The sequence below is a fragment of the Rhinopithecus roxellana genome, chromosome 2 (assembly GCF_007565055.1).
Source record: "Rhinopithecus roxellana isolate Shanxi Qingling chromosome 2, ASM756505v1, whole genome shotgun sequence".
NCBI classification, from domain to species: domain Eukaryota; kingdom Metazoa; phylum Chordata; class Mammalia; order Primates; family Cercopithecidae; genus Rhinopithecus; species Rhinopithecus roxellana.
This window is the reverse complement of record NC_044550.1, coordinates 107,148,836-107,174,551: the sequence shown is the minus strand read 5'-3', so window position 1 is coordinate 107,174,551 and position 25,716 is coordinate 107,148,836. Positions and strand designations below refer to the sequence as shown.

The 25,716-nt window shown below is 40.2% G+C and overlaps 1 protein-coding gene across 2 annotated transcripts in view; it reads right to left on the bottom strand.

Annotated features, from left to right (window-relative positions):
- FAT1 (FAT atypical cadherin 1) overlaps positions 1–25,716 on the bottom strand; it is a 140,781-nt gene that overhangs the window by 76,369 nt on the left and 38,696 nt on the right. For both annotated transcript variants that reach the window (XM_030919690.1, XM_030919694.1), the window contains exon 3: positions 310–624. In XM_030919690.1, coding sequence (XP_030775550.1) covers positions 310–624 — 315 coding nt within the window. The remainder of the gene's footprint in view (positions 1–309; positions 625–25,716) is intronic.

Here is a 25,716-nt window from a genome sequence, read left to right as displayed (position 1 = left end):
CCACGCCCGGCTAATTTTGTGTACTTTTAGTAGAGACGGGGTTTCACCATGTTAGCCAGGATGGTCTCGATCTCCTGACCTCGTGGTCCGCCCGCCTCAGCCTCCCAAAGTGCTGGGATTACAGGCGTGAGCCACCGCGCCCCGTTAGGCTAAATTTTTATCCAAAATAAAGGCTTATTTTGAATAATTCAAAAGGAAAACAATTTATCAAAAAACAAAAGTATGTAACAGATAAATGCTAATTCTTACTTTTCCCCCTAACAGAAGAGCATAACCATGAACATTGCACACAGCAGTATTAACACATACCTGTTTTAGGATGTATTGCAAAGAACCCTTGTGGATTTCCACTTGTAATTCTGTACATGAGCTTGTCATTAGAGCTCAAATCTGGATCGAATGCCTCGATCTGGACCACAGACACATCTTTAGGAGAATTTTCCATGATTTCTGGGTAATAAACAGGCTCTGATGTCTGTGGGGCATTGTCATTGACATCCTCAACCTCTATGTAGATCTCTATAAACGATGAAAGAGGCACGACACCCTGATCGGTTGCAAAGACTGTTAGCCAATAATGGGAGGTCGATTCACGGTCCAGTCGATCTGACGTCTCTATGACACCTAGAGAGAAAAAAGAAAAACGTAAAGCAGCACGTCAACAACCAAAACTGCCAGCTTGAGAAAGTGTCAACAACTCCGGCTTACTGAGGGCTTTATATGCCTCTTACTAGGTGCATAACCTTGAGCAAGGTCACTAGCCTTTCTGTGACTCAGCTTCCTTTCTTCTAAAATGGAGAAAACAATAGCATGTTCAACTAACATGCGTATAATGATTAGAACACTTGGCACATAATACAGGCTGTGAAAGTGTTTGTTATCAGAATCAGGTGTCAGGCACTAAATGGAGCACTTTAAAAATATTATCTCATTGAAGTCTCAAAATAGGTGAGCACTAAGAGATCATCCAACGGCCCAACACTTCATTTTTTGATACGTGAAGTGTATAGTTGGTTGAGAAATGTGCTGACTTTCCTGGAGGCTACTCAGGACGCCAGAGCCATGGCCCAGATCTCAGACCCCACAGTCCAGCAACCCAGCTCCCCACGCTGTATCCGTGTGGCGGTCACTGTCTAAGGAAAAAGGCAGGAGCAGCAGCATCCTCCGGACAGCTCGGTCTGCACACATACCCCTTCTCACAGTGGCAAAGGCAACAAAGTGCAACCTTCAAAGTCCACAATAACAGGCTGCTCAGATCTCCTGAGTGTTGAGGTCCTTCTATTTCTTTCAATCGCCTCAAACAAATGGGAAGACAACCAGCATGCTATAAAAATATAAACTCTTCAACTACACTATAAACTCCAAAAGGGCAGAGGCCACGTCATCTTAAATACCAGTATCCCCAGCACCTTACATAAAGCACAATAATGTATTAAATACACAAGTGAAATCCCGAAGTATCTTATACAGGGTTGATAGAGAAAAGTCCTCAACTGGGACCCAAACTAGGATACATTTCTTAGTAAGTCAACTAGCAAGAGATGAAATTAGATGATTACAAAGAGGGTTAGAGTATCTGTAATGTTTTGGTCCAGCCACTGAAACCAGTCAAAACTTAACTTCAAGCCAGGATTTACCTCCTCTGGGGATAAGAAGCAGAAATAGCCATTTCTCTTTGGCAAGTCCCACCTTTTTATTCAGCGATGCAGTCTCGCCCTTTGTCTACCAAAAACATCTCACTGCACGTTTTCTCATGGATTGATCACTCGGAACTAATGATACTCCCAGTGTTCTACACCATGGTACAGGCTGGACTCTGCAAATGCTGAAGCTCTAGAATCCCTGAAGTTTCCCGTTAAACGCAAAATACTGTGAGAAAAATAACCAATTACCAATTTCACCTGTGCTCAGCAATGACACGTTTGGTTGACAAAAATACACTGTTGTAATTCATAATTTTGATCACACAAAATTAAATATTAACTTACTCCAGGTTAATATCAGAAAAACTCATTTTTTGAATGAAGGATAATTATATCTAATACCCCCAAAAGGACTTACAACTTAAAAATAGAAAACTTAGCTAAATAAAATGTGAAATTAATGAATCTTTATTGCCATTCAAAAGCATTACAATGATGTTATTGCTTCATTAATTCATACTGAACCTTCAGAAAGGCTGTATAATACTGCTTCTAGAAACATGGAAGAAACCTCAGAACCAAACAAAAAGGACCTAACTGGTTCCTCTGCACAGCAGACAACTGAAGATGAGCTCAAACATATTTCCCTTATTCTCTAACCCAAGCATAACCTACCCACACTCAACTGGTCTGCTAAATTAGCAAAATTGTATCTGTCTGTAGGCGCAAATAATAACCTTTCCGTTTCTCTGATTCATCACATCTATCCACAGATACAAAGACGTCAGGGGATAACAGAATGTTCTCTCCGGGAGGATCACACATTAATAAAATGTACACAGCACCCCCTGTGTGCTGCCACTTCATTAAAATGTAATAAAATTCACTTGACAGGTGAAGTATTATTAGAAAATCTCAAGAAGACAGGTACATGGTGCTTTAATCTACCTTTTTTGAGTTCTAATCCTCCACCAATTCATGCTTCTATCCACTGTTTTAAAATGTGCCCCTCCAAATGTGACATACAGGCATTTAAAAACGATAATTACAGAAACAATTTGCTCAGTGTTTACTAAATGTCAGGCCCTGTGGTAAGTGTCTCATATGCATTATCTTCTATAATCTTTACATCCAGCCTGCCTAGATATGTGATGCTATTAACTCCATTTCACTAATGAAAAACTCAGATTGAGAGAGATGAGGAACCTTCCCAGGGCCACGGTGAATGGCAGAGCTGGAGTGTGGATACCACAAATCTCTGTCTTCAGCACCAGCAACATCCTTGTCAGTCCTATGGCTGTTATGACAAAAGAGTAAGCAAAACTTAATGTGGTAATTCGGGAAAGGTGAGTCAAACGTCCTACTTCATCCATCTGTTTCACATGTCAGTATGCAGCAGGAATGTATTAAATGTTCACTCCTACACAATAGCTTTCTCTCATCTCAAGGGAAAAAAGAAATACGAAATGGAAATATATCACCAGCACATCTGAGGTGTGCAATCACAGACAGAAACAGCTACAATTTTCCATCGTGCCCTATTTCTAGTTTGGGCCATAAGCGTCCAGACTGCAGTGTGCAATTCTGAGATGGCTTCTACTGGGAGCGGTCCCTGCCGACCCAGCCACTGCACCACCAGGGGGTGGGCCACCAGGGGGTGGGGGACGGCCACGTCCATCAGGAGGGACGGTCAGAGTCCCCGGTAATCTGTGGATATTACTAAAGGTTAAGACTGATGCGACAAAGTGGCTCTATTCAAATATGGGAGAAAACTAGGATTGCGTAATTCGCAGGTAAAACAGTCAATACGAACGAAGTGAGATGCTGGATGTTCCTATTGCATGAATTCATGACTGTGTACTTTTAGAATGCCTATCGTGACTGCTGAGATAAGCTTCTGCTTCGATGCATTTTAATTATTACCTCTTTGTAAGATAAAAAAATTACTGAATACAACTTAAGGAGAACTATAAATTTCAACTGCCAAAGGGAAAGGAGGGCACGTCGAAGAATCTCATCTTCTAACCAAAATTCTCAGATTCCTCATGGACGCCAATCACGTTACTAGATGCTTTGCGTGCATTAAATCACTGAAACAACATGGAAGTTGCATGATTTTCATCCCCACTTTAAACATGAGGAAAGAGAAGCTTAGATCCATTAAGAAACTTGCTTAAGCCCTGGAGTGATGAGGAAACATGGCCAGGGTCAACAGCTAACTGGTGGGATGTGGAGCTGAGCCGGACCGTCGGACTCCAGGCCTCAGGGTCTTCTCCACCGGGCGGTGGGCTGTCACCACCGTCAATCAACAGCAACACTGTCGGACACCAAAGGTGCTGGGGACCTGGTGGGGCTACAACCATGAGGAAAGGCCACGAGGAGTTTCCCAGTGTGGAAAGAAGGGTCGTCCTTATTCGTGCAGGACAACAGAGAGGAGAGGATCTGAGGACTCGGCTCAGAGTTTCGGGGTTCAGTACCTAAGCGCTATTCTAGTCACTGCAGAAAGCCTTTGTATAGGCACAAAGTGGGTGGAGGGACGCCTTAAGCAGGCCAAGTTACTTTGTTTTCCGCTTTTTAACCTGTCAACCCAGTTGCAAGATACACTCTTCAGGAGCCCCGGGAAGAAACTTCCCGTGGGCCTATCGCGCTAGCCCGAGATCTCTCGGTCAAAGCCCTGAGCTTCCCATCTTGAATCAGGGGCAGGACGAAGGTCCAGGATGGCTGAGTGAGAGTCTAGATATGTGCGAAGAAAGACCGGGGTAGAGCTAGCCTTCGCCATCTCAGAATCAAGCATCGGACTGGGAACGCCTTCAAAACCCTCCAGTGCAACTCCCTTGTTCTTAAAGAACGTGGAAATGATTTGTCCAACTCCAAGAAGCTAAACATGTGGAGTGCAGAATCCAGAGTGAAGATCTCCTTAACCAGGGGTTCATCCCAATCCAAACCATTCTTTAAGGGAGCCCTGGTTTCTGCAGGGAGCGACACACCAGCAGTCTCCGAGTCTGACCCAAAGCTGCCGTTAATTGTGAAGTCACTAGGAGTTCTTGTTCCTACACCTTACCTTCCTTTCCCCAGTCCTTCCTAAAGCCTCAACTGGCATTTACAGATGACAGACTGATTTCTTCTGTAACTTTAGCAGTTATCTCAGTTCCATGAAGGAAACAAATGTTCACATTTCCATCAGGAAGACTTCTAATTAGTGCCTTTAACACAGAGAAAAACAAAAATAAAACTAAAGACGTCCAGCCGTCACTGGATGTGAATCAAACCATGATCATTCTCCAACCTCTCTCCCAACCTATTTCTCTTCATCCACGAATGTCCGCCAATCAGCTCTCAGTAAGTACTTTTTTTATATAGTGGGTTATAAACTCATGCTGGAGACAAAAGGAACCAACAAAAACTATAGTTTTTACAGGTATCTTTCTATTTACACGTATTCACTACCTCATCTGTTTGGCACCTATGTATATCCACCCCCACACTCTCCTCCGTGCTCTCCCTCCTGTCTTCCGCATCCCCTCCTCTCTGCGCTCCCTTCCTTCTCCCTTTCTGAAAGCAAACACAGCATGCAGCCAGCAGGTGCGTGGGCCCAGGCTGTGAGAAGCGAGGGGTGCAGCCCAGGCCTTCCGCAGGATTCCCGTCAGCCAGACGCCAGGAGCAACAAAGCCACGAGAGGGGTGACACGGAAACTCCGCCACTCCTGTCAGGAGGTTGCCATGCACACGCAGTGAGAGTGGTCGTGATGCTGCTGCGTGATGCTATGACGTGAATTTGGAGCACAGAAGACAGGCTGAGACAGGCTTCTTACGTGTGCCACTCAGCAGTGGCATCAGAAGCCACGCCTTTACTGGAATGAAGCATTACAGAAGGAATAAATGTCTAGCTTTCCAACCTTGAGAATACAATGAAGTTGTTAATAACCTGAAACATCTGAAAGAAGCCGGAAATTTGGAGTTATTAAGTAAGAATATTAATCATTCCAAACATACATACTCTCCAGGATTTCAAATCCACCACCAGATGTCACTATGGAAACTCATTGTAAATATGCATACAGTGAAGAACTAGACTGAAGGGGGAAAATGTGATTTCTAAAAGAGCTTGACCAATATAGTTGAAAATACAGCCCACAGCAAAATTTCTTTATGGAAGGATTCATTAATGTCCACTTATTTAATTAAATAGATACTGCTGTCTTTCCACAGCCTGATTATTCAGAGGTTACAGGGTTGCTCCAATAAATGGTTCAAAAGTAAATCAAAGTTTGAACTAACTCCTACACTCCCTGCCACTGCTGGCTGCTGCTGCTGCTAAGGAAGAGTCCTTGATCAGGAAAGGCCAGCATCCCTCCAGCCGACACAGGTGGAACAGGACTCTTGCAACACAGTAATTTTTAAGGCAAAAATAAAGTTACAGCTATGATGTTGGGCAAGAATAATTTAACTGATTCAAATTCCCATGGCCACAGAATACCTTTCCTCTGAGAATTTTCCTATTTTCTTTAACAGGCCTTGGTTCCCAGTCAAGCCTTAATGCCAAGGCTTTCAACAAAGCCTTGTTTTTTCTGATCCTCAGCTATTTCAGCTCAAAAATACTTATCATCAGCAACAACCCAGCACCATAAATGTGCAATATATCATGTTACATACTTAATTTTTTAAACTTTTCATACAATTGCTTAAGGCAGCACCTGTATTAAAAGCTGCTTTGTTCAATCACAAGAAAACCTTAAATGTGAGATATACTTTTAATGATATTTTCCCTCCAGGCAACAACAGACTACTAGAAACTCTTTTCTCCAATTCAATATCCTCAGCGTAAACAGAGTAACTCTTTTGAAAATATTTTCCCAAATATGAAAACGACACTCACTGAAAAAGAAGAGACATACCGTCAACACACCGGACAGCCAGTCTCTCTGCTGCTGCATACCATCATCTATAAATGGTTATTCAATTTTTCCTGCTAATTATGCAAAGACTAAACGTCTCCGAATTGTCACATTAAATATTAATCACTAAAAGACAACAATTCTTCCTTAAAATCAAATTGTAAAAGTAGACTGTAAGCTTCCTATTCGAATGCAAACTTTTTAAGGACAGAGAATTGTTACGTGTTTGGTTCAAGGCCAGGTCAATAGTGAGTGCTTAAGAAGCAGGTGTTAAAAAAAGGATATCCATTACACACAAGGAAAGGATGAGAAGCAGTCACAGGCAAGAGGCGCCCAGAGAGAGGTAACTAAATGTCGTGTGGGAGCCTGGACCACAGAAGGCACCTTAGGTAAGAACTCAGAAAATCTGCATGTATTACGGACTTTAGTTAGTAACAATGTACCAACACTGATTCTTTAATTGTAACATCTTACATGCTAATGTAAGATGTCAACAACAGGAGAAGGAGGGCAGGGAGCAGGGAGTTACATGAGCACTCCACCTTCTGCTCCACTTTTCTGCAAATGTTTTATTTTTTTAAAAAGGTTGTCTATGAGGGCTCATAATATGTAGATTGTTTCCTCCTTCAATTAAAAACTCTCTTGAACTTACTTGTTTTTAATCTCATTTTCATTAAATACTAGATTTAGACTGATAATGTTAATATTTCTACATCTTGATGATACCTTGAGAGAGCCTAATGTGTGTATAAGAAACTTTACATGTTAGAGGCTAAAGATTTAAATAACAATCTAATTCAAAATATAATGTACTGTAAATTAAGAAAAAATTATTACTTGTTTTGCCTATTATATACAAAGAAAAGCTGTAAAATGAGTTTAATACAAAAAGCAAAATTTCTGCAATTTAGCCTTTCTTTAAAATAACTGGGCCGGGCATGGTGGCTCATGCCTGTAATCCCAGCACTTTGTGGGGCTGAGGCCAGCAGATCACCTGAGGTCAGGAGTTAAAGACCAGCCTGGCCAACATGTTGAAACTGCATCTCTACTAAAAATACAAAAAATTAGCTGGGCGAGGTAGCAGGCACCTGTAATCCCAGTTACTCGGGAGGCTGAGGCAGAAGAATCACTTGAACCCGGAAGGCGGAGGTTGCAGTGAGCAGAGATAGTGTCACTGCACTCCAGCCTGGGCAACAAGAGTGAAATTCCATCTCAAAATAAATAAATAAATAAAAATAACGATACCAGTTTGACATGCAGTATTATCTCATAAATCAAAACATTTGAATTCTTTTAGAAACAATTCAGTAGATTGTGTGTGTGTGTGTGTGTATGTGTGTGTGTGAACATACATTTAATGTTCTTGCTTCTGCCATCAGTTGGCAAAGTTATGTTACTACTGTGGACTAAAATAGAACAAGAAATGAAAAAACAGGAGTCTACTGGGCTGAAGGCATTTAAGACTCTAAAATGGCTATTCAGTCTACTTTCTCAGGGAATGACACAGGAAATGCTCTCAGAACTAAAATCAACATTTTTTACTTTCCTTTCACCCAAAGTTTATATTACTATTTACTTCACTGGAGTTGCTAATCATAAAACATAAGGAATATGTAAAGACCAATGTTTAATAGTTTATTTTGCAAGAGAAGGAGAAAAACAAGTTCTAGTACTTTTAAAAATAGAATGTTCTATTATGTGTGTATACGTATATTAATAATTAAAATTTTAATGGCTAGAGACCACTTCTATAAATATTTTATGTTTTTGGTAATAAAAAAAAGTCAAAATAAGTAAAAGAAAATAAGTCAACTAAGAAGCACCCCTCATGGGCCAAACTGCTAGGCAGTATACTCGTGTACCGTACAGGTACTCCTCTGCCCCCTTACTGGTAAAAATACAGTAAATCACGTATAATTTCCTTCTCTCCAGTTTAACTGAAGTCATGTCAGTGACCACCATGACCCAATATTTCAAAACCAGTGATGCGCCAACGAGTGCCATTTTTTGAGAAGCCATCTGTATTGTGAGCAAACTCAAGAGGCCTGATGATGACTGATGGGGATGGCAACATAACAGCATATATGGACTCATGATACAGCAGAGAAGAACTTCTTATACATCAGCTCATTTACTCCTTACAGCAACCCTAAGAAGTAGGTAACATTATCATATCCTATTTCATAGAGAGGAAACAGAACAAGCAACTTGCCCGAAGTCACACAGTTCATTAGCAGGGAACTGGGATTCAACCCTAAAAGTCAGGTTCCAGACAACCGTGCTAAATGTTTTGGAGTCCCTGGCTGCCCCTCAATTAGAGCAAAGATTATGGGGCAACTGAACGCAACCTGCAAATTTCACCAGAGAAGTTGTGACTTGAATGCCATCCAGAAATGTAGCTGCCAGACGCTGTTTTCCCAACATTTGAAAATCTGGGCTAACGCGAGTTTCATTGTATCAGGCCGGAAAAGGAATGGACTTATTATATGATGGTACATACACAGCTTTAAAAAAGAAGACATGTATATTAATTACACGGAAGAATGTCAGTGATACAGAAATTGAGTGAAAAATGTAAATGCATAATATATAAAATATGATGTTTGTTACTGCTGTTCAGAAAAATTTTTTTAAACACACACACACAATTACATATGCAGAGGAAAAAGTTCCGAAATAAACAAGGTGATCAGCAGATAAAATCAATCCAGTGAACAGCAACTTTTTAATCTCTAAATTTCTGTAACCATGGATTTAAAAATCTGTATTTAAAATGTATACAATAAAAGTCAAACAAAACAATATCTCAGCCCAATATGAGAAGGTTTTATGTATAGAACCTTCTTGTTTTATTTTTCTGTATATGTCTTAGATGTACTTTCACTTTTAAGTATTTCTGCTTCATTAAAATTGAGTAGATGTATGACAATGGATATTCTGGCAGCTTCGATAACTTACACTAAAGTATTATATATGTAACTACTTACGCAAAGCTTTAGGTCTAAGAAATTCTATAATCACATTGCCCAGAGTTAGATCGTAAGTTAATGATAAAAGGAAAAGCAAAAACGCAACTGTCACTGTTTCCATTATTTAGATTGCCTATTTAAATCATTTTAATTAAAACATATACCTACCAATTCTTTTAATTAAGATTGCTGCAATCACTTTAAAATTAGCTGAGGAAGCTTTCTGACTTGCAAACTTATGAACACGTATTATTAATTAAGTGCATCATCAGATTTTAAGCATCATGTTTCAAGGCCAGGGATTTCTTTAGCTGTGCAAAGAGTCACTCCCAGGGTGAGCTCTGCTAAACCATGTCATCCCACTGTGTTGAGGAGTGACTCCAAGTTCTGACTTCCCTGTCAGAATCATTAATATTGTTAATGATGGCTTTTGTGGATAAGCTCTCCTTTTAAAGAGGATCACCTTGGGTAGAAAACCTTATCATCTGGACACCTATTAATTGGATAAAATTACATCCACAAGACAGCCTTTGGAGGCATTAAGATACAGAAGATATATTTTACCTGCCAGTGGCAAAGCTTCTAGAAGTCTGTTGTAAATTTTAGAAGATACGCAATTTCAGTGTTGACTATTCTTCCCACCTTACACGGACTGGATGCAAAAGCTTTAAGATGCCCTACTGTTTAATCTTCACAATTCATTGGTTAGCCCAGTGGTCTCTCCTCATTTTCCATACTCAGAAGCAGACGCTTAAGGCTCAAAAGTCACTGGTCTAAAGTTATTTACCCAGTAATAAAGTAACCAATGAATTAATGGATTACCTTACCAGTTAGTCATCTTAGAGCTTTGCATCTAATAACTTAGCCTGAAAAGTTAAGGGAGTCATCCTAAGTTATCCAACTTTAGTAGCAGAGAAGCCAGAACCCCAAACCTGACTGGCTCCAGAGCCCACACATCAAACCACAGGATACTATGAGATGCAGAGCTGTGATTCACAGTCAGGTCTGACTCTCCTCAATCACTCACTGTTAGTGGACAAACAGGTAACACATCCACCAAGGTGGACCAGCACTTGCCTGCGGGGAGGAGCGACGGAACTTAAATTATAACTCAACTAAAGGAAGGCCAGACAGATCCATGTACAAAGTTCAAGAACTCCACGTGACCAGGACCATTTAGGAGAGAAAAGAAAAAAGGATATAAAAAAAGAATCCAACATTGCTCTCTATTTAGGAAGTTACTATGTTTATCATATCATCTTCATGTGTTAAAATGCAGTCAGGTACAGTGGTTCAGGCCTGTAATCCCAACACTTTGGAAGGCTGAGGTGGGTGGATCACATGAGCCCAAGAATTCGAGTACAGCTTGGGCAACATGGCAAAACCTCGTCTTTACAAAAAATAAAAAAATTAGCTACGCGTGGTGGCAGGCACCTGTAGTCCCAGCTACTTGGGTGCCTGAGGCAGGGGGATTGCTTGAGCCTGGTAGGTCAAGGTTGCAGTGAGCCGAGATGGTGCTGCTGCACTCAAGCCTGGGCAACAGAGTGAGACCTTGTCTCCAAGAAAAAAAAAAGAAAAAAAAAAAAAAGAAAGAAAGAAAAAACAAAAACCCACATAGGCTAAATTAATATTAACTGAAATATACTATGTGTAAGTAGGTATAAGGCATTATACTAACAATACTGAATCTAACTCTGAGAATATCATAACTGAGTCTTGAATACTATTATTAACTATTAAAAAACTGAGTGGTAGGTAGCAGATCTAGAGCTCTAAACTGTAAATCAGCTGTAAAAGTTTTGTGGCAGATCAACAGAAATGTTTTAAGGAAAAATCCTCTTCAGGAAAGAAATCTCATTGAAAACAAACAAAAAAAAAAACTAGCCTCAGGCATGGTGGTGTGTCCTGTAGTACCCCAGTACTCAGGAGGCTGAGGCAAGAGAATCGCTTGAACCCAGGAAGCGGAGGTTGCAGTGAGTTGAGACTGCACCACCGCACTCCACCCTGGGCAATTAAAAAAAAAAAAAAAACAGTCAAATGTAGTGGCTCACGCCTGTAATTCCACCACTGTGCACTCTGGGAGGCCGAGTTGGGAGGATCACTTGAGCCCAGGAGTTCTAGACCAGGCTGGGCAACATGGCAAAACCCTGTCTCTATTAAAAATACATAAAAAATCCGTCAGGCATGGTGGCACACACCCGTAGTTCCAGACTGAGTTGGGAGGATCACTGAGGCTGCAGGGAACCATGATCACACCACTGCACTCCAGCCCAGGTGACAGAGGGAGACCCTGTCTAACACACACACACACACAAACAACCAATTTTAAAAAACTGTACCTTATACTATCCTCTTCATCAACAAGTGACTTAATGTTGTTTGTACTGGCTTGGATCTTAATCTGGAACCTGGCATTACTGATTTGCACCTGTTTTAATTCATTCAACATAGAATGAGTTTCCACCATGTGCCAGGTGTGCTACAAGTTGCAAAAGAGGCAAAAAGGAGAGCAAACTGGGGTCTCACGAGAAGACAGTTAAATAAAAGAGTAATTTATTCCTTGGACCAGCAGAGAGGGAAGGAAAAGAAGGGTGCCTGTTTGAGAAGGGAAACATAGTATTTTAACAACGAGGTACCTTAAGAATTATTTTCCATTTATTATTTAAGTATCTTTTACACAAAGGCCAAATAAATCCTTTCTTCAGTTATGAGTTCCTGCTTGAATTTTATAATGCAAGGTAATAAAGTGATTAAAAAGAAATGTCAATTCATTTTGTGAAAAACAAAACAAGAAGAGGATACGCAAGAAAAACTGTGAGTTATACGGATGAGTTAATTTTATCTTCTTCCTGTTAATATTTTCTAATGTTTCTAGAAGAAATATATATGCATTATATAAAAATATTTTTTAAACCAACATGTATAAAGGGTTAATCTGAAGTACATTAGGAGAAGTCAAGGAATTTCAGAAATGTAAAGGCAACTTCTAAAAGTTAGAGTGACTTACAGGTTTTCATAGGCTGAATAACAACTGGCTAAAGCACTTGTACTGCAAAGTGTGTTCCAGCATGAAGACAAGGCACTATTCAATGATTAAAATGTCAGTTGAAATGACTAAGCCTCATGCCAAACTCCTTCAAGCACTCCCTTGCTAAAGAAGGAATGGAATGAGATTCCTCCTGCTACAGTCAAGCACTACATTGGTCACTGTATAAACAGAACTCTCTCCAAAGAGACAGTTGTCTCTGGAGTCCTAGAATGCACACAGCTGGTAGGAGAACCAGCTTTCCTGTTTCTAAGGTTTCTTTAGGCACCTGCAAACAGATTACAAATACAGAAAACCGCAACTATTGCTCTCACAATAAAACCTAAGAATTATATGCAACTCAGCTCTACAAAAAGGAAGGTGTGTTTTACAGGAAACGAATGCCAACTGAAGCAAATAAAAGTCCCACTGACATTTTGGTCCCTGTGGTCATGGACTGTATGTACAAGCTGCCCCCTTGCCCATCCATTCCCAAGTAGCATTTTTCTTTACTCCAGCCTCCACTTTTATCAAATTTTTAAAAACTTTTTTCTATTAAATTTTATTTCAACCACAAAGCAGTTCTTAAATTTTAATTCAAATCTTTAACCTTTAAAAATTGCAAACTGAAGACGAACTATTTACAAGCAGTATTCAGCTACTTCTAATATCCAATCTGCTGCCAAACCCAATACCTGTTAAGACCTCAGAAACTTAAGTTAGGTCAAGCTGACCCACTCCTGAAGTGCATCGCTGACACTGATAACCTAGGAGGAACTCCAGGTATGTCCTTTTATGCTAACGCTTCACAGTAAATCAAACACCCCATCTAATAATCTAAATGCACTGCAAGATTTGATGTTAAACCTTGCCAAGAATCTTCGTTAAAGCAAAACATCAATTTGTAAATGCATATTAATCCCACAACTCGCCTGTTTTCTAAACTCAGGTTTTTGTTTTTTTCTTTTTATGAAGAACGGTGTAACATACTTAGATAAACTGAAGATTTCTAATTTGGCACTTTTTTGAAATCACAAAAGAGGGCACACCTGTATGTATCAGGATTCTAAAATTGAGAGGTAAGCAATCAGAACTCAACAAACCTCCTACAATACCCAGTATATCCTCAGAAATGGAACAATCACAACCAAGATTTCTTAGTGGTAACCGCGGGGCAGACAAATGAAGTATCTAATCTGCACTATTTTAAGCAAACAGGAAACAAATCTCATAAAGTACTCTGAAACAGAATTTCAACAGGAGGAAAACGAATTACTGCTAATTCATCAGTTTAGAGACTATGAAGACAGTTCTTGCTGGAGACATTAAAAGACTATGTAAGAATAGATTGGCAAGTCTCAAATAACTGTCATGTGTCTACATTACTAAAAATTAAAGCACAGAACTGAAACAAGAAGAAATGAAAAGTAGAGAATAACTTCAGTAGTTCTTATATTATCTCTGTCCTTAACTTCCTCTGAGGGCAAAGTCGTTCATTAAGAGAGCTGTTCTTTAACAAAGTAATAATAAACATTTCATTTGAGAGTGACATTTTCTTCTTTAATACTAACCATTAATAAAACAAAGTGATAACAGAAGATGTAGAATATGAAAATAAACATCACAGGGTTATCAAGCAGTTGAAAAGTTTATATTCAAACTAACCACTAGAAAAAACAAATTCAAAAACACACAAATGTTCATTATAACACACTATTTATAATTAAGTAGCAGGGTGGTTACTAAAATATATGTATCAGAGAAGATAAAAATACAAATAAATAGCTAGGCACAGTGGCTCATGCCAGTAATCCCAGCACTTTGTGAGGCCAATCTAGTAGGATCCTTGAGCCCAGGAGGTGGAGGCCAGCCTGGCCTACTGTATTAATTTATTATAATATAATAATAAATATATATTTATTATTGTAAATTAATGTAATAGAACATTATATATCATATTATAGATGAATATATTCTATTATCACTTTATTTTATACATGTATAGATATGTAAATATATTACATAATGTCATTAATATCAATTATTATATTATTACATATTATATGTTATTAATATATTACTTATATATGTATTATATACATAAATATATATACATAGGCCTGCGTGTAAGAAATTACAGGGAAAGGCAAGGCTGTGGAGAAACAGGAACGCTTTTACACTGTTGGTGGGAGTGTAAATTAGTTCAACCATTGGGGAAGACAGTGTGGTGATTCCTCAAGGATCTAGAACCAGAAATACAATTTGACCCAGCCATCCCATTACTGGGTATATACCCAAAGGAATATTAATCATTCTACTATAAAGACACATGCACAGGTATGTTTACCGCAGCACTAGTTACAATAGCAAAGACATGGAACCAACCCAAATGCCCATCAGTGATAGACTAGATGAAAACGTGGTACATATACGTGATGGAATACTAGGCAGTCACAAAAAGGAACGAGATCATAGTGCCCTGTAATTTCTTCAGTGACTGGATCAATAAAAGTACCTTTTGTTTTAAAAAATATTCAGGCTGGGTGCGGTAGCTCACACCTGTAATCCCAACACTTTGGGAGGCCAAGGTGGGCGGATCGGTTGAGCCCAGGAGTTCAAGACCACCCTGGGCAGCACTGTGAGATGCTGTCTTTATAAAAATTAAAATTAAAAAAAAATGCAGCCTTTTGTCCTTGGTTCCTTCAACAGCTCCAGAATATAGAAGAGAACCTTACGTTATTTTTAACAAGCCCCTTTCAAGCAAGCCTGGGCTTAAGTGAATGAAGTGATTTTTAGAAAATCACTGTAACTAAAGGATGGGGGCTGGCTGCCGGGGAACCCATGTGATTAGCGGGCTGGAACTCAAGAGCCCCACCCGGTCCTCTAAGAAGGAAGAGGACCTGAAGGTTGAGTTGACCCCTACTGGCCAATGATTTTATCAACCTCACATACCTAATTAAGCCTCCATAAAACCCCTAAAGGACCAAGTGAGAGGGGCTTTCCAGAAGGTGAAAAGAACACCTCCCCCAGCCAGGAGGGTGGTGCACCCCAGCTCCACAGGACGGACGCTCACGTACTTGCAACTTGGAACCCTTCCAGACCTTGCCCTAAGAATCGCTTCATCTGGCTCTGTTCATTTGTATCCTTTATAGTAAACCGTAAACATGTTTCCCTGAGCTTGGTGAACTGCTCTGGCAAATTAATGAAACCCAAGGAAGGGGTCATGAGAAGCTGGTTTACAGCCACTCTGTTAGAAGCACGGGTGGAACAACCTGGAGGGTGCACATAGCATCGTAAGTGGGAGCAGTCTTGTGGGACTGAGCCTCACCCTGTGGGATCTGTGACTGTCCCCAAGTAGATGGCATCGTAAGTGGGAGCAGTCTTGTGCGACTGAGCCCCATCCTGTGGGATCTGTGACTGTGCCCAGGTAGATGGCATCGTAAGTGGGAGCAGTCTTGTGCAACTGAGCCCCATCCTGTGGGCTCTGTGACTGTCCCTAGGTAGATGGCATCACAACTGAATTACAGGACACCCAGCTGGTATCTGTAGCAGAAATGATTGCTTGTTTAATGTGGGGGTCGGCCAGGAGTGGTGGCTCACACCTGTAATCCCAGCACTTTGGGAGGCCAAGGCGAGTGGATCACAAGGTCAGGAGATCAAGACCATCCTGGCTAACACGGTGAAACCCTGTCTCTACTAAAAATACAAAAAATTAGCCGGGGGTGGTGGCTCATGCCTGTAATCCCAGCACTTTGGGAGGCCGAGGCGGGCGGATCACAAGGTCAGGAGATGGAGATCATCCTGGCTAACACGGTGAAACCCTGTCTCTACTAAAAAAACCCAAAAAATTAGCTGGGCATGGTGGCTGGCGGGCACCTGGAGTCCAAGCTACTCTGGAGGCTGAGACAGGAGAATGGCGTGAACCCGGGAGGCGGAGCTTGCAGTGAGCCCAGATTGCACCACCGCACTCTAGTCTGCGTGACAGAGCTAGAGTCGCAAAAACAAACAAACAAAAAAAATGTGGGGGATGGAGACACATCTGGTGTCAGAAGCATGTTCTGAGAGTCTAATTCAGGAAACTGAGTTTGTTTTCTATCCATAGGCAGGAAGTATCTCACATCTTATTTAGAAAACGCTGCTTTTTCCAAAACCTAAACACAAATTCAACATGGAAAAAAAAAAATAGCATAGTACTTAAAACATTGTTGCCATTCCTAAAGCTCAGATATTTCCAGCTCATGACAGAGTATCAGATATACAGGTTCAAAAGGAAAAGCATGCATGCTTTGTTATCAAGTCTACAGCTTTAAAGATGATTTTTGAAAAATGACTTTGTGCTAAACTCTTGGATAGAAATTGCCTTTTCATTCAGTAAGTTATGACAGAGGCGGTGAAGAAATCATATATTTTTTCCCACTTATTTTATTGCATTGGTTGGTTTGATGTAACAGGCTATTTATTAACATCTGAAACTCAAAAAAGTTTTTTAAAGGTGCCATCTAAACAACTACTTCAATTCTCAACCATAATTCACAGACCCAGTAAACTAACCTGTTTACCGCTAACTATTCCCAGTAATAGAAGATAATAAGTTTTTCCAATGCTTGCATTACATAATTAGAAAAGGGAAAAATCCCAACATGACGAAACTTAAAGCCTCGATTCACTTAACCTAATATTAAAGAGATTTTTAAAGATATTCACTTGATAAGCCTATTTTGAAATAATGCTGGCATATCCCTGGCTGTAATTATTATTATTATTATTATTATTATTTTTTTGGAAACAGAGTCTCGCTCTGTCGCCCAGGCTGGAGTGCAGTGGCCGGATCTCAGCTCACTGCAAGCTCCGCCTCCCGGGTTCCTGCCATTCTCCTGCCTCAGCCTCCCGAGTAGCTGGGACTACAGGCACCTGTTACCAGGTCCGGCTAATTTTTTGTATTTTTAGTAGAGACAGGGTTTCACCGTGTTATCCAGGCTGGTCTTGATCTCCTGACCTCGTGATCCGCCCGCCTGGGCCTCCCAAATTGCTCGGATTACAGGCGCGAGCCACCGCGCCCAGCCCCCTGGCTTTAATTATTGTCTTTAAAAAAGAAATACAATTCAACAGACTAACCTAATCATCTCAAAAAGACATGCAAAGAGGACTAATGTTGAGAAGCAAAGGCTATGCCATCCTATTATGTTCTTTAGTAAGATAAAACTAACCAATTCAAGTAATACAGCATATAACAAAACCATGAAATCTGACGATGACTGAATTTATCATTGCTGGTGACACCACCGCGAAAACACTGGATAGGCTTTAATTACACACGATCGTTTCTGTACTGTTTCTCTCTTTAGGCACCACTCCTCCCTTGCCCATCTGGAAGGGAAGAAAACACCGCCAAACACCTTTACGAAGGCACATGTAGTGGACAGTTGCCCTCCTACACGAACACTACCTCATAACGTTCCAAGTTCTAAAGCATGGTGTTTGGTTATCTTAAATAATCAAACCAAAGAAGCAGCAAAGAACAAGAATTAAAAGAGAGCAATAAAAATCATCTAGTGCAACCCTCTAATTTTACAGATAAGGAAGCCAAGGTCCAGGGAATAAATGACTTCATAGGTTATCAGGTTGCAGAGCTTGAATCAAAGCCATAACCAGAACCCAAGTCTCTTTAAATCTCAGTCTACTTTCGAGAGTGGCACCTAGTAGTGAGGTGCATGCTTGCATTAACACAAATCTCCTAAGACTGAAAACGGCTTTTCTGATTGGTGAGGGAAATGCTTAACATTAGGAAAAGCAAGAGTCAATGATACTATCTCAGAGTTAGTATCTGCCAACCAAATCCTAAGAAAGCTTAAAAAATAATCCGCTCTACCTTAACATGGTATCAATGACCGACTTAGTCACACATCCCAATCACTAGACAAGAATATTACTGAATTATTTTGGAATTGTGAGGGAAACAAGAGTGAATGTAGGTTTTATTCTCAAAGGCTGTTACTTCAAAGTATTGGTCCTATAACCAATCATCCTTACAGCATGCCTGTTAACTGTCCCAACTCAGCATTTTAATAAATGCATGACTTTGACAATTTATTATACCTCTCTATATTTACTATTTATATCTATATTTATTATTCCTCCTGTTTAAAAGTGGGAGATATACGGGTTATAAGAATTACTATAAAAATAAAGGTATTTAATCTATTAAATCTATTTTGATGTTTAAGAAACTAAAGCAAAACCAAGATTTAGAAAGATTCTTAAAGAGGTATAACGCCTTAATCCCTAACCTCTGTATTACAAAGGATGCTATTATTCCAGACAGAAACTGGCTACTAACAGAAATCACATTATTATGAAAGTGGCATTCGGAATAGAACTCAGAATCACTTACAGTAAAGACCAGGTGACTATTCCTTATAAAGACAAGGGACTAGCATCAGCAGTGCTCTAAAGTGAAATACATACATACGTGCAGCACAAAAGAAATTTAGAATCCTGCGGCAACTTTGTTCACTGAGACACATAAACGAGTTATTTCAATTAACAGTATAAAAAACTTTCAACGTGCACAGTACACATCAATACCGTTGAAGTGGCAGTGAGGTCTGCCATAAACGTTCCCTCCAGCCCCAGTGAAGAGCCACTTTTATAAAACATTTCAAAGTTTCATTTCAATGAAATGATAATAAAAACTAGGAAAAGTAAAATAAGGAATTTCTGGGACAAAGAAAGGAACAGTAGTCCAACTTTGCCTCCATAACTATCTTTCTTCACTTATTTTCATTACATTTTGTCAAAACTCCTTTTCCAGAACTGGTTACAGATCTACAACTAAAGACTAACCAAGTTCAAAAGAAGTCATTGCTAGAAGATATCATGATTACCAAAATAAAAATAAAGCATAATGGGTCGTGTTTAGTCACCCAACATATAAAACTACTCGTTGTCGTGCGGAGGAGATAAGGGATGCTGGATGATCTCCTCATCTAGCGGCCGGGAAGAAAATCTAGTTGCCACCCAGAGTCAGGAATAGGAATCAGACACCTCCTAAGATTTCTCTCAAAATATTATTACTGATCTTCTGAATTGCTAAAAGTTGTAAATGTTAGCTGGGCGTGGTGGTTCACGCCTGTAATCCTAGCACTTTGGGAGACTAAGGTGGGTGGATTACCTGAGGTCAGGAGCTCGAGACCAGCCTGGCCAACACGGGGAAACCCCATCTCTACTAAAAATACAAAAATTAGCCGGGCGTGGTGGGGGGCACCTGTAATCCCAGCTACTCGGGAGGCTGAGACAGGAGAATTGCTTGAACCCGGGAGGCGGAGGTTGCAATGAGCCGAAATCACAGTACTGCACTCCAGCCTGGGCAAAAGAATGAAACTCTGTCTCAGAAAAAAAAAAAAAGTTGTAAATGTTTCTAACAAGAAGCGTATGCATGAAGACAGACTTTTTGGAAATAAAAACATGCTTCTGAAAGAAAACAACTGCTTTTAACGATCTGCTTTAAAGCAGTTAAAACAGCAATCTTATTTCAAGGGTTTACATCCAAAAGAAAGTCTGTTAGCAAAGAGGACACTGGGTCTGGCAGGACATGGCCACTGAAAGGAACAGCACAACGGATCAGAGGAACTTCTTTCTTCTTTTCTCCTTGTCATCAGTGACTACAAACATCACTGAGGGCCCCACGGGGGAACCAGGCTGAAAGCTTGGACTGGGATAAAAACTAGCGATGGGACTCTGGGACAGCGGACAGTCAGCAGCAGGAAAAAGGAAGAGCGTGTGCCACAAAACAGGGAGTCCTCTCCTGTGGTAAGGCAGGGTCACTCCCGTGTAAGGGGTCCTGGACTGACTGCCCTGGTATTCCTACCATTCACCTTCAGCCACAGACCACAGCCTTATGTCCTGGCCACACACCTACCTCACTTACCTCATCCCAGACCTTCTGCCACACAAGCTTGTGCTTCGGGACTACTATTATCTCCTCTGATTAAAAATTGTCTTCAAAGAGCTGGCTCTTCGTTCTTGTCATTCAGGTGACCACTCCATCAAAAATCCACTAACATATTGCCCTGTTTTCCTCCACAGCACCACTCAGCTGAAACTGTACGTGCTTTTCTCATCTCTGTGTTGACTCATGTCTCCTCTCTCCAGAAGGAAAGCTCCAAGAAGGACACAGTACCATCTACCTGGTAAACTGTGGAGTCCTGGGCACCTAGAGCAGGTTCTGGCATCCTACATGCGGTCAATAAACGTCAACTATCAAATGAATGAATGCATGGAAAGGCATTCACCCAAGCCTTCCTGCACCCTCTGAAATCTTGCCTCTGTGAAATTCTCCTAAAGTTTCGCCTTCAAAGGCCACTGGTGATTTCTCCAAAGCCTTTTCCCTTCTGGGACCTACAGCAGGACTTGCAGCTCTGACCTGCGGCCCTTGGAGCACGCACACTTGACACTCTTCTCCCTTTCACTCTCATTTCCCCACAGCCTCCTCCTAGGGTTCTAGACTAGCCCAATAAACCACTTCTCCCTGTGGTCACAGACCCATCAAGGATCATCAGAATGGAGAGCTTCACTCTACTCTTTCTGGAGTTATTATTAATCCTTTCAGGTATCAGAGATCCCTATGAAAAATGTAAAAGCGGCTCAATTCCCTCAGTGACCCCTCCAAAAGCTTCAGAGGGAATTTTTTTAATCACAAAATACTGCATGTAATATTTCACAAAACTGAGCTTTTCAGCTGTTTTTCAATAGTTACAGAACAGTAAGATTGCTACTTCATTAAATCCACTGAGCCAACACACAGGCATTACATAATTCATTTATGCAAATAATTGAATAAGTAAATTAAGAGTTTAGACAGAACTATAAACATATGCTTACCTACTTAAGGAAATAAGCCAGGATTTTTCTTGTTTACTGTATTTAAGAACGTATTAAATCTGTAAGAAATTCTTCATTACACAGGAGTCTTAACTACCAATTCAGTTAGGTCATTATGAACTATGGGTATTTGACAACATTAAACCACATTCTCTTGTTTTTTAATCTTCTCATCTAGACTGAATCTCCTCTCCAATTATAACTCTAACCAATCCCAGATGAAGGCTCCACTGCAGTTATAGGAGTGCTTCCGTGCTGGACCCTGGGAAGGGGATGCTTTAGAAGGGCCAGGACAGTACCGGGGAGGGGGTACTCTTGCAGCATACGAGACTTACTAGGGCCATGAACTCTGCTCCTCCCAGGGACGCACCTGCCTCGACCGGAACACTGCCATGCACAGAAAGTGGAACCGATGCTCGGCCCATTTTCAACAGAATGAAACAGCTACCACATTTCTTTAGGACACTTTAAATAATTACCATGTATTTTCCAAAGCAATCAACATTCCTCTCACAAGTGAATGACTGGATGTTAATCACTAACTTGGGGGATAACAGGAAAAAACAAACAAACAAAAAAACCCCAAACTCCCTTTTTACCCCACCAGCATTAACGCAGCAGCGAGACACTTTCAGACACGGAATACAAACAGAGGAACACTTGTTTAAATTTAACAAATTTGAACAAAAAGGGTCACCTCTGGATAGGGTGTAACATATTAAACAGAGGAGGTGTGGTTTTCATTTGCTATTCTGTTTAGTTTTGACTAACTGGAAATGTTCATCTCTTCTTATTTCAGCAACTCATTTTATGCCCACAACCAAGTCATGAATTCAGGAAGGAAGCAGGCAAGTCTGATCTGTGCATGAAACATTATCTAAAGGGAAGAAAGTCAGCCGGTGCCCTCGCTAATCCCTTGGGCAAGAAAGGTAAAGTATACAGCCACGGTCTCAAAGCCGGAATGACACAGGAGTAACCAGGAGCGCACATTCCTGCCTTATCTGGCGTGACTTTGATTCACCTCACCTTTCTGTCATGACAGGAAGGGCACTCCAAGGGCACTGCACTGAGATCAAACACAGCATTCCAGGAAGGCAAAGGCTCTTCTCACAGGGAAAGGAAGAATAAGCCTTACATTTCATGAATGAATAAGCTGTAATGAAGCATTTCTATGTCCTTAAATAAAATTTCGAATTGCTGATAGGATATGGAACTGCAGAGAACGTTAAACCACCACTACAATGACAGCAACTCAGCCAAACTCCTCTATTTTTCAGGAACACCATAAAATATATGAAGGCTAAAAATTCCTACCTCAAATGAAACATCTTCACTGAGATTTTCTAAAATTCACAGCAGAGTTTCCAACCAGCATATGTGGCCTGGAGTTACTTTAGTGTTTCTGATGACATTCCTCAGGTAAGAATCACACAGTCAGTATTTTCTGACTTTGGTTAACTTTTCCTTTGAATGCATCTCAGAGGTTCCTTTAACTTTTCGAAGCACTTACCCAGTGGTTATTTTCGACCTGCAAAATGCCTTCTATAGATGGTATTCTACAATTAAAACATAACTGTGATTTCTATGAAACGAACATACATTTGGCTACTGTAAAAGACAGTCAAGACATCTGTAAGAGACTCATCTTCCCTTCAACTGAGGCGAGCAATGTTCTCTCTCCTGAAAAAGGCAATACTGGCAGGTCCTGAGGTTTGCTCCATTGGGTAGGTGGCATATGTAGATGAGTCCGTCTCTAAGCAGCCAGCAAGCTCTAAGCACAACAGTTGTGAGAATTTCTATAAAGAAATCTACTTCCCGCAGTTAAACTCTCTACACCAAAGTAAATTCATCAACCTCAGGTTCCTACTCTAAATTCTTGGACTCTGACTCACTTACGACAATCCTGGAAGCTGGAACTCAGATATCTGTGGGCCGTAGGCAACTAAAGGCCTGAAGAGCTGTAATCAACCAACTGTTCCAATCAAATAGACAACTACTGCCTGCTTTAGAAAATAATGGATTTCTTCCTTCCAGATGATTAAAGATGCATCCATTTGGTACCGCTGCTTTTAGAAGAATTCCCCATAGTACAGGAAGGCAGAAAGTTTGTGCACCATAATTACTTGTGAATTTTCATCCCCCTCCCCCCACAAATTCTGAAGAAAACATGTAGAGATTTTTTTCCTGCATTCTTCCTCCACATTCACCATTTTATTGGTAAATCAGACTCTATAATGCAGTTTTTATGAGTTACTAGAATTATGTAAGTATGCAACACGAAGCTAACGAAGAATAAAGTATTTGTCAATTTTTGAATGAGTGTTCTTTTTTCCAAGGGCTCAATGCAAGCACCTTGGCATAATTAAATCAATATAGTAATCTCGTAACATCTGGGCCTCATCTGTTGAAATGCAACCCTCTGCCTCAATACACATCTCATTTTAATATTTAATTATTGAATCTATTGCCTAAAGTCGGCAACTTTAAACTGGTTTACTTAGCCCTTTTTTTCTTAAGCTGTTCTTTTCCCAACTGAATTGTGAACAGAACCCTGTGCCTTTTACCTGTCTCATACTCTTTTCCAAGTTCTTAACATGAATTAATAGCTGCCAAGGAACTGCTTATTGCATAGTATCACATCCTTGATAATCTGTTCTCAGATGATCCCATGAAACTGTCTATCTGTTTGGATCCAATCACTACACTGCTGATTATACACTATGGACACAGGTGAGTGAATTAATTCATAGGGACACTTGGGAAGGAAAAGAGAACTTATATTTTTGATTTCAACAGCAAAATTACAATTTTAATTTGACAAGCCTGAGAGCAGCTAAAACGTAAAATTCAACTACTTATGATTTTATGGAGTAAGTAGCATCTAGCCAATGAAATGAAAAGTGAAAGCATATTTTACAGTCTGTCCATCCCCCATTAACCTTTATCTGGCATACAAGAGACACTTTTTAAAAAATTAATTAATGTAAAGAAATAAGCCTCAATATGCATTGGGGACAAAGATCTAGAAAAGGTAAGTTAAATCAAAGAATATGATCCCAAAAAGTTGCTTATAAAAATCAGAATTTTTAAACACACAACCAGAACTACAGCCACAAAACTAACAACCACTGTTTCCATTATGATGGTTCCCTGACTGGAGTAGTTATTTTTCACTTATAAATCTGCCCTCATTTTGATTTTTGTTTCTAAATCCAAATATTCACTGGCAGCAAGAACGCAGAGAAATGGGCACTCCCAAACTGCTGATGGGATGTCTATTTCTCATTAAAAAAAAAAAAAGCTTTTAAAAATTTCATTACCTTTCTTTTTCACCCAGCAATTTCACTTCCTGTTATTTATGCTAAGGCAACAGAGATACACACAAACAAGGAACTTACATGTTCAAAAATTGAGTTACTATACAAACAGGATGACTGCCCCAAATCAAAAAATCTGAAATGCTCCAAAATCTGAAACTTTGGAGCACCAATATCGTGAGCTGGGCACTGTGGATTTCAGATTTCTGGATTTGGGATGTCAACTGGTATTATGCAAATCTCTCAAAATCCAAAGAAATAGAAAACACGTCTAGTCCCAACTATTTCAGATAAAGATGCTCAACTTCTATTAGTTTGCCTCTGTGCTGGCACTCCCTATTACCAAAAATCATATTTGTTAAGAATACTTACCAACCAGAAAATGTTCTGGATACAGCAAAAGGCAGTCAACAAAACAACACGTTCAGTATATGTTTTATGTTCACCATTTTTACAAATCCAGTACCTGGCACGGCCTGGAAAGGTATGTTTGTGTAAGCACACATACCTGGAAAGGTATGTTTGCGTAAGCACACATGAATTAGGGAAAAAGTTCACCAGTGTTCTAGGCAGTAAAATTTTAGTAGTGTTTTCTCCTTTCCAGTAGTCTACATTTTCCCAGGCTTCTACAATGATTATATACTGCTTTTCTATTGGAAATAAAGATCATTTTTTTAATGAGGGGAGTTCGCTAATTCGGTCCAAATGCTATGGAGTCTCAAAGCTAAAAAAAAAAAAAAAACAAAAAAACAAAAAACCAACACTATGTAATCACTTCCAAGTTCCCTTTTCATGACCTTAAACGGGACTTCTAAAGCTAAGCAGATGCCCCAGCAGGAAATAAATTTGCAACTCAACAGAGGCACCCACAGAGATATGGCAAGATGCACCTTCAGTGGCTTTGGCAATAATTTCCTTTCATTATTCCTTCACTCTCCAGTGCTTTTCACGTCAAAGAGAAGCCTGTAGAAGTTAATAGGTCCTTAAT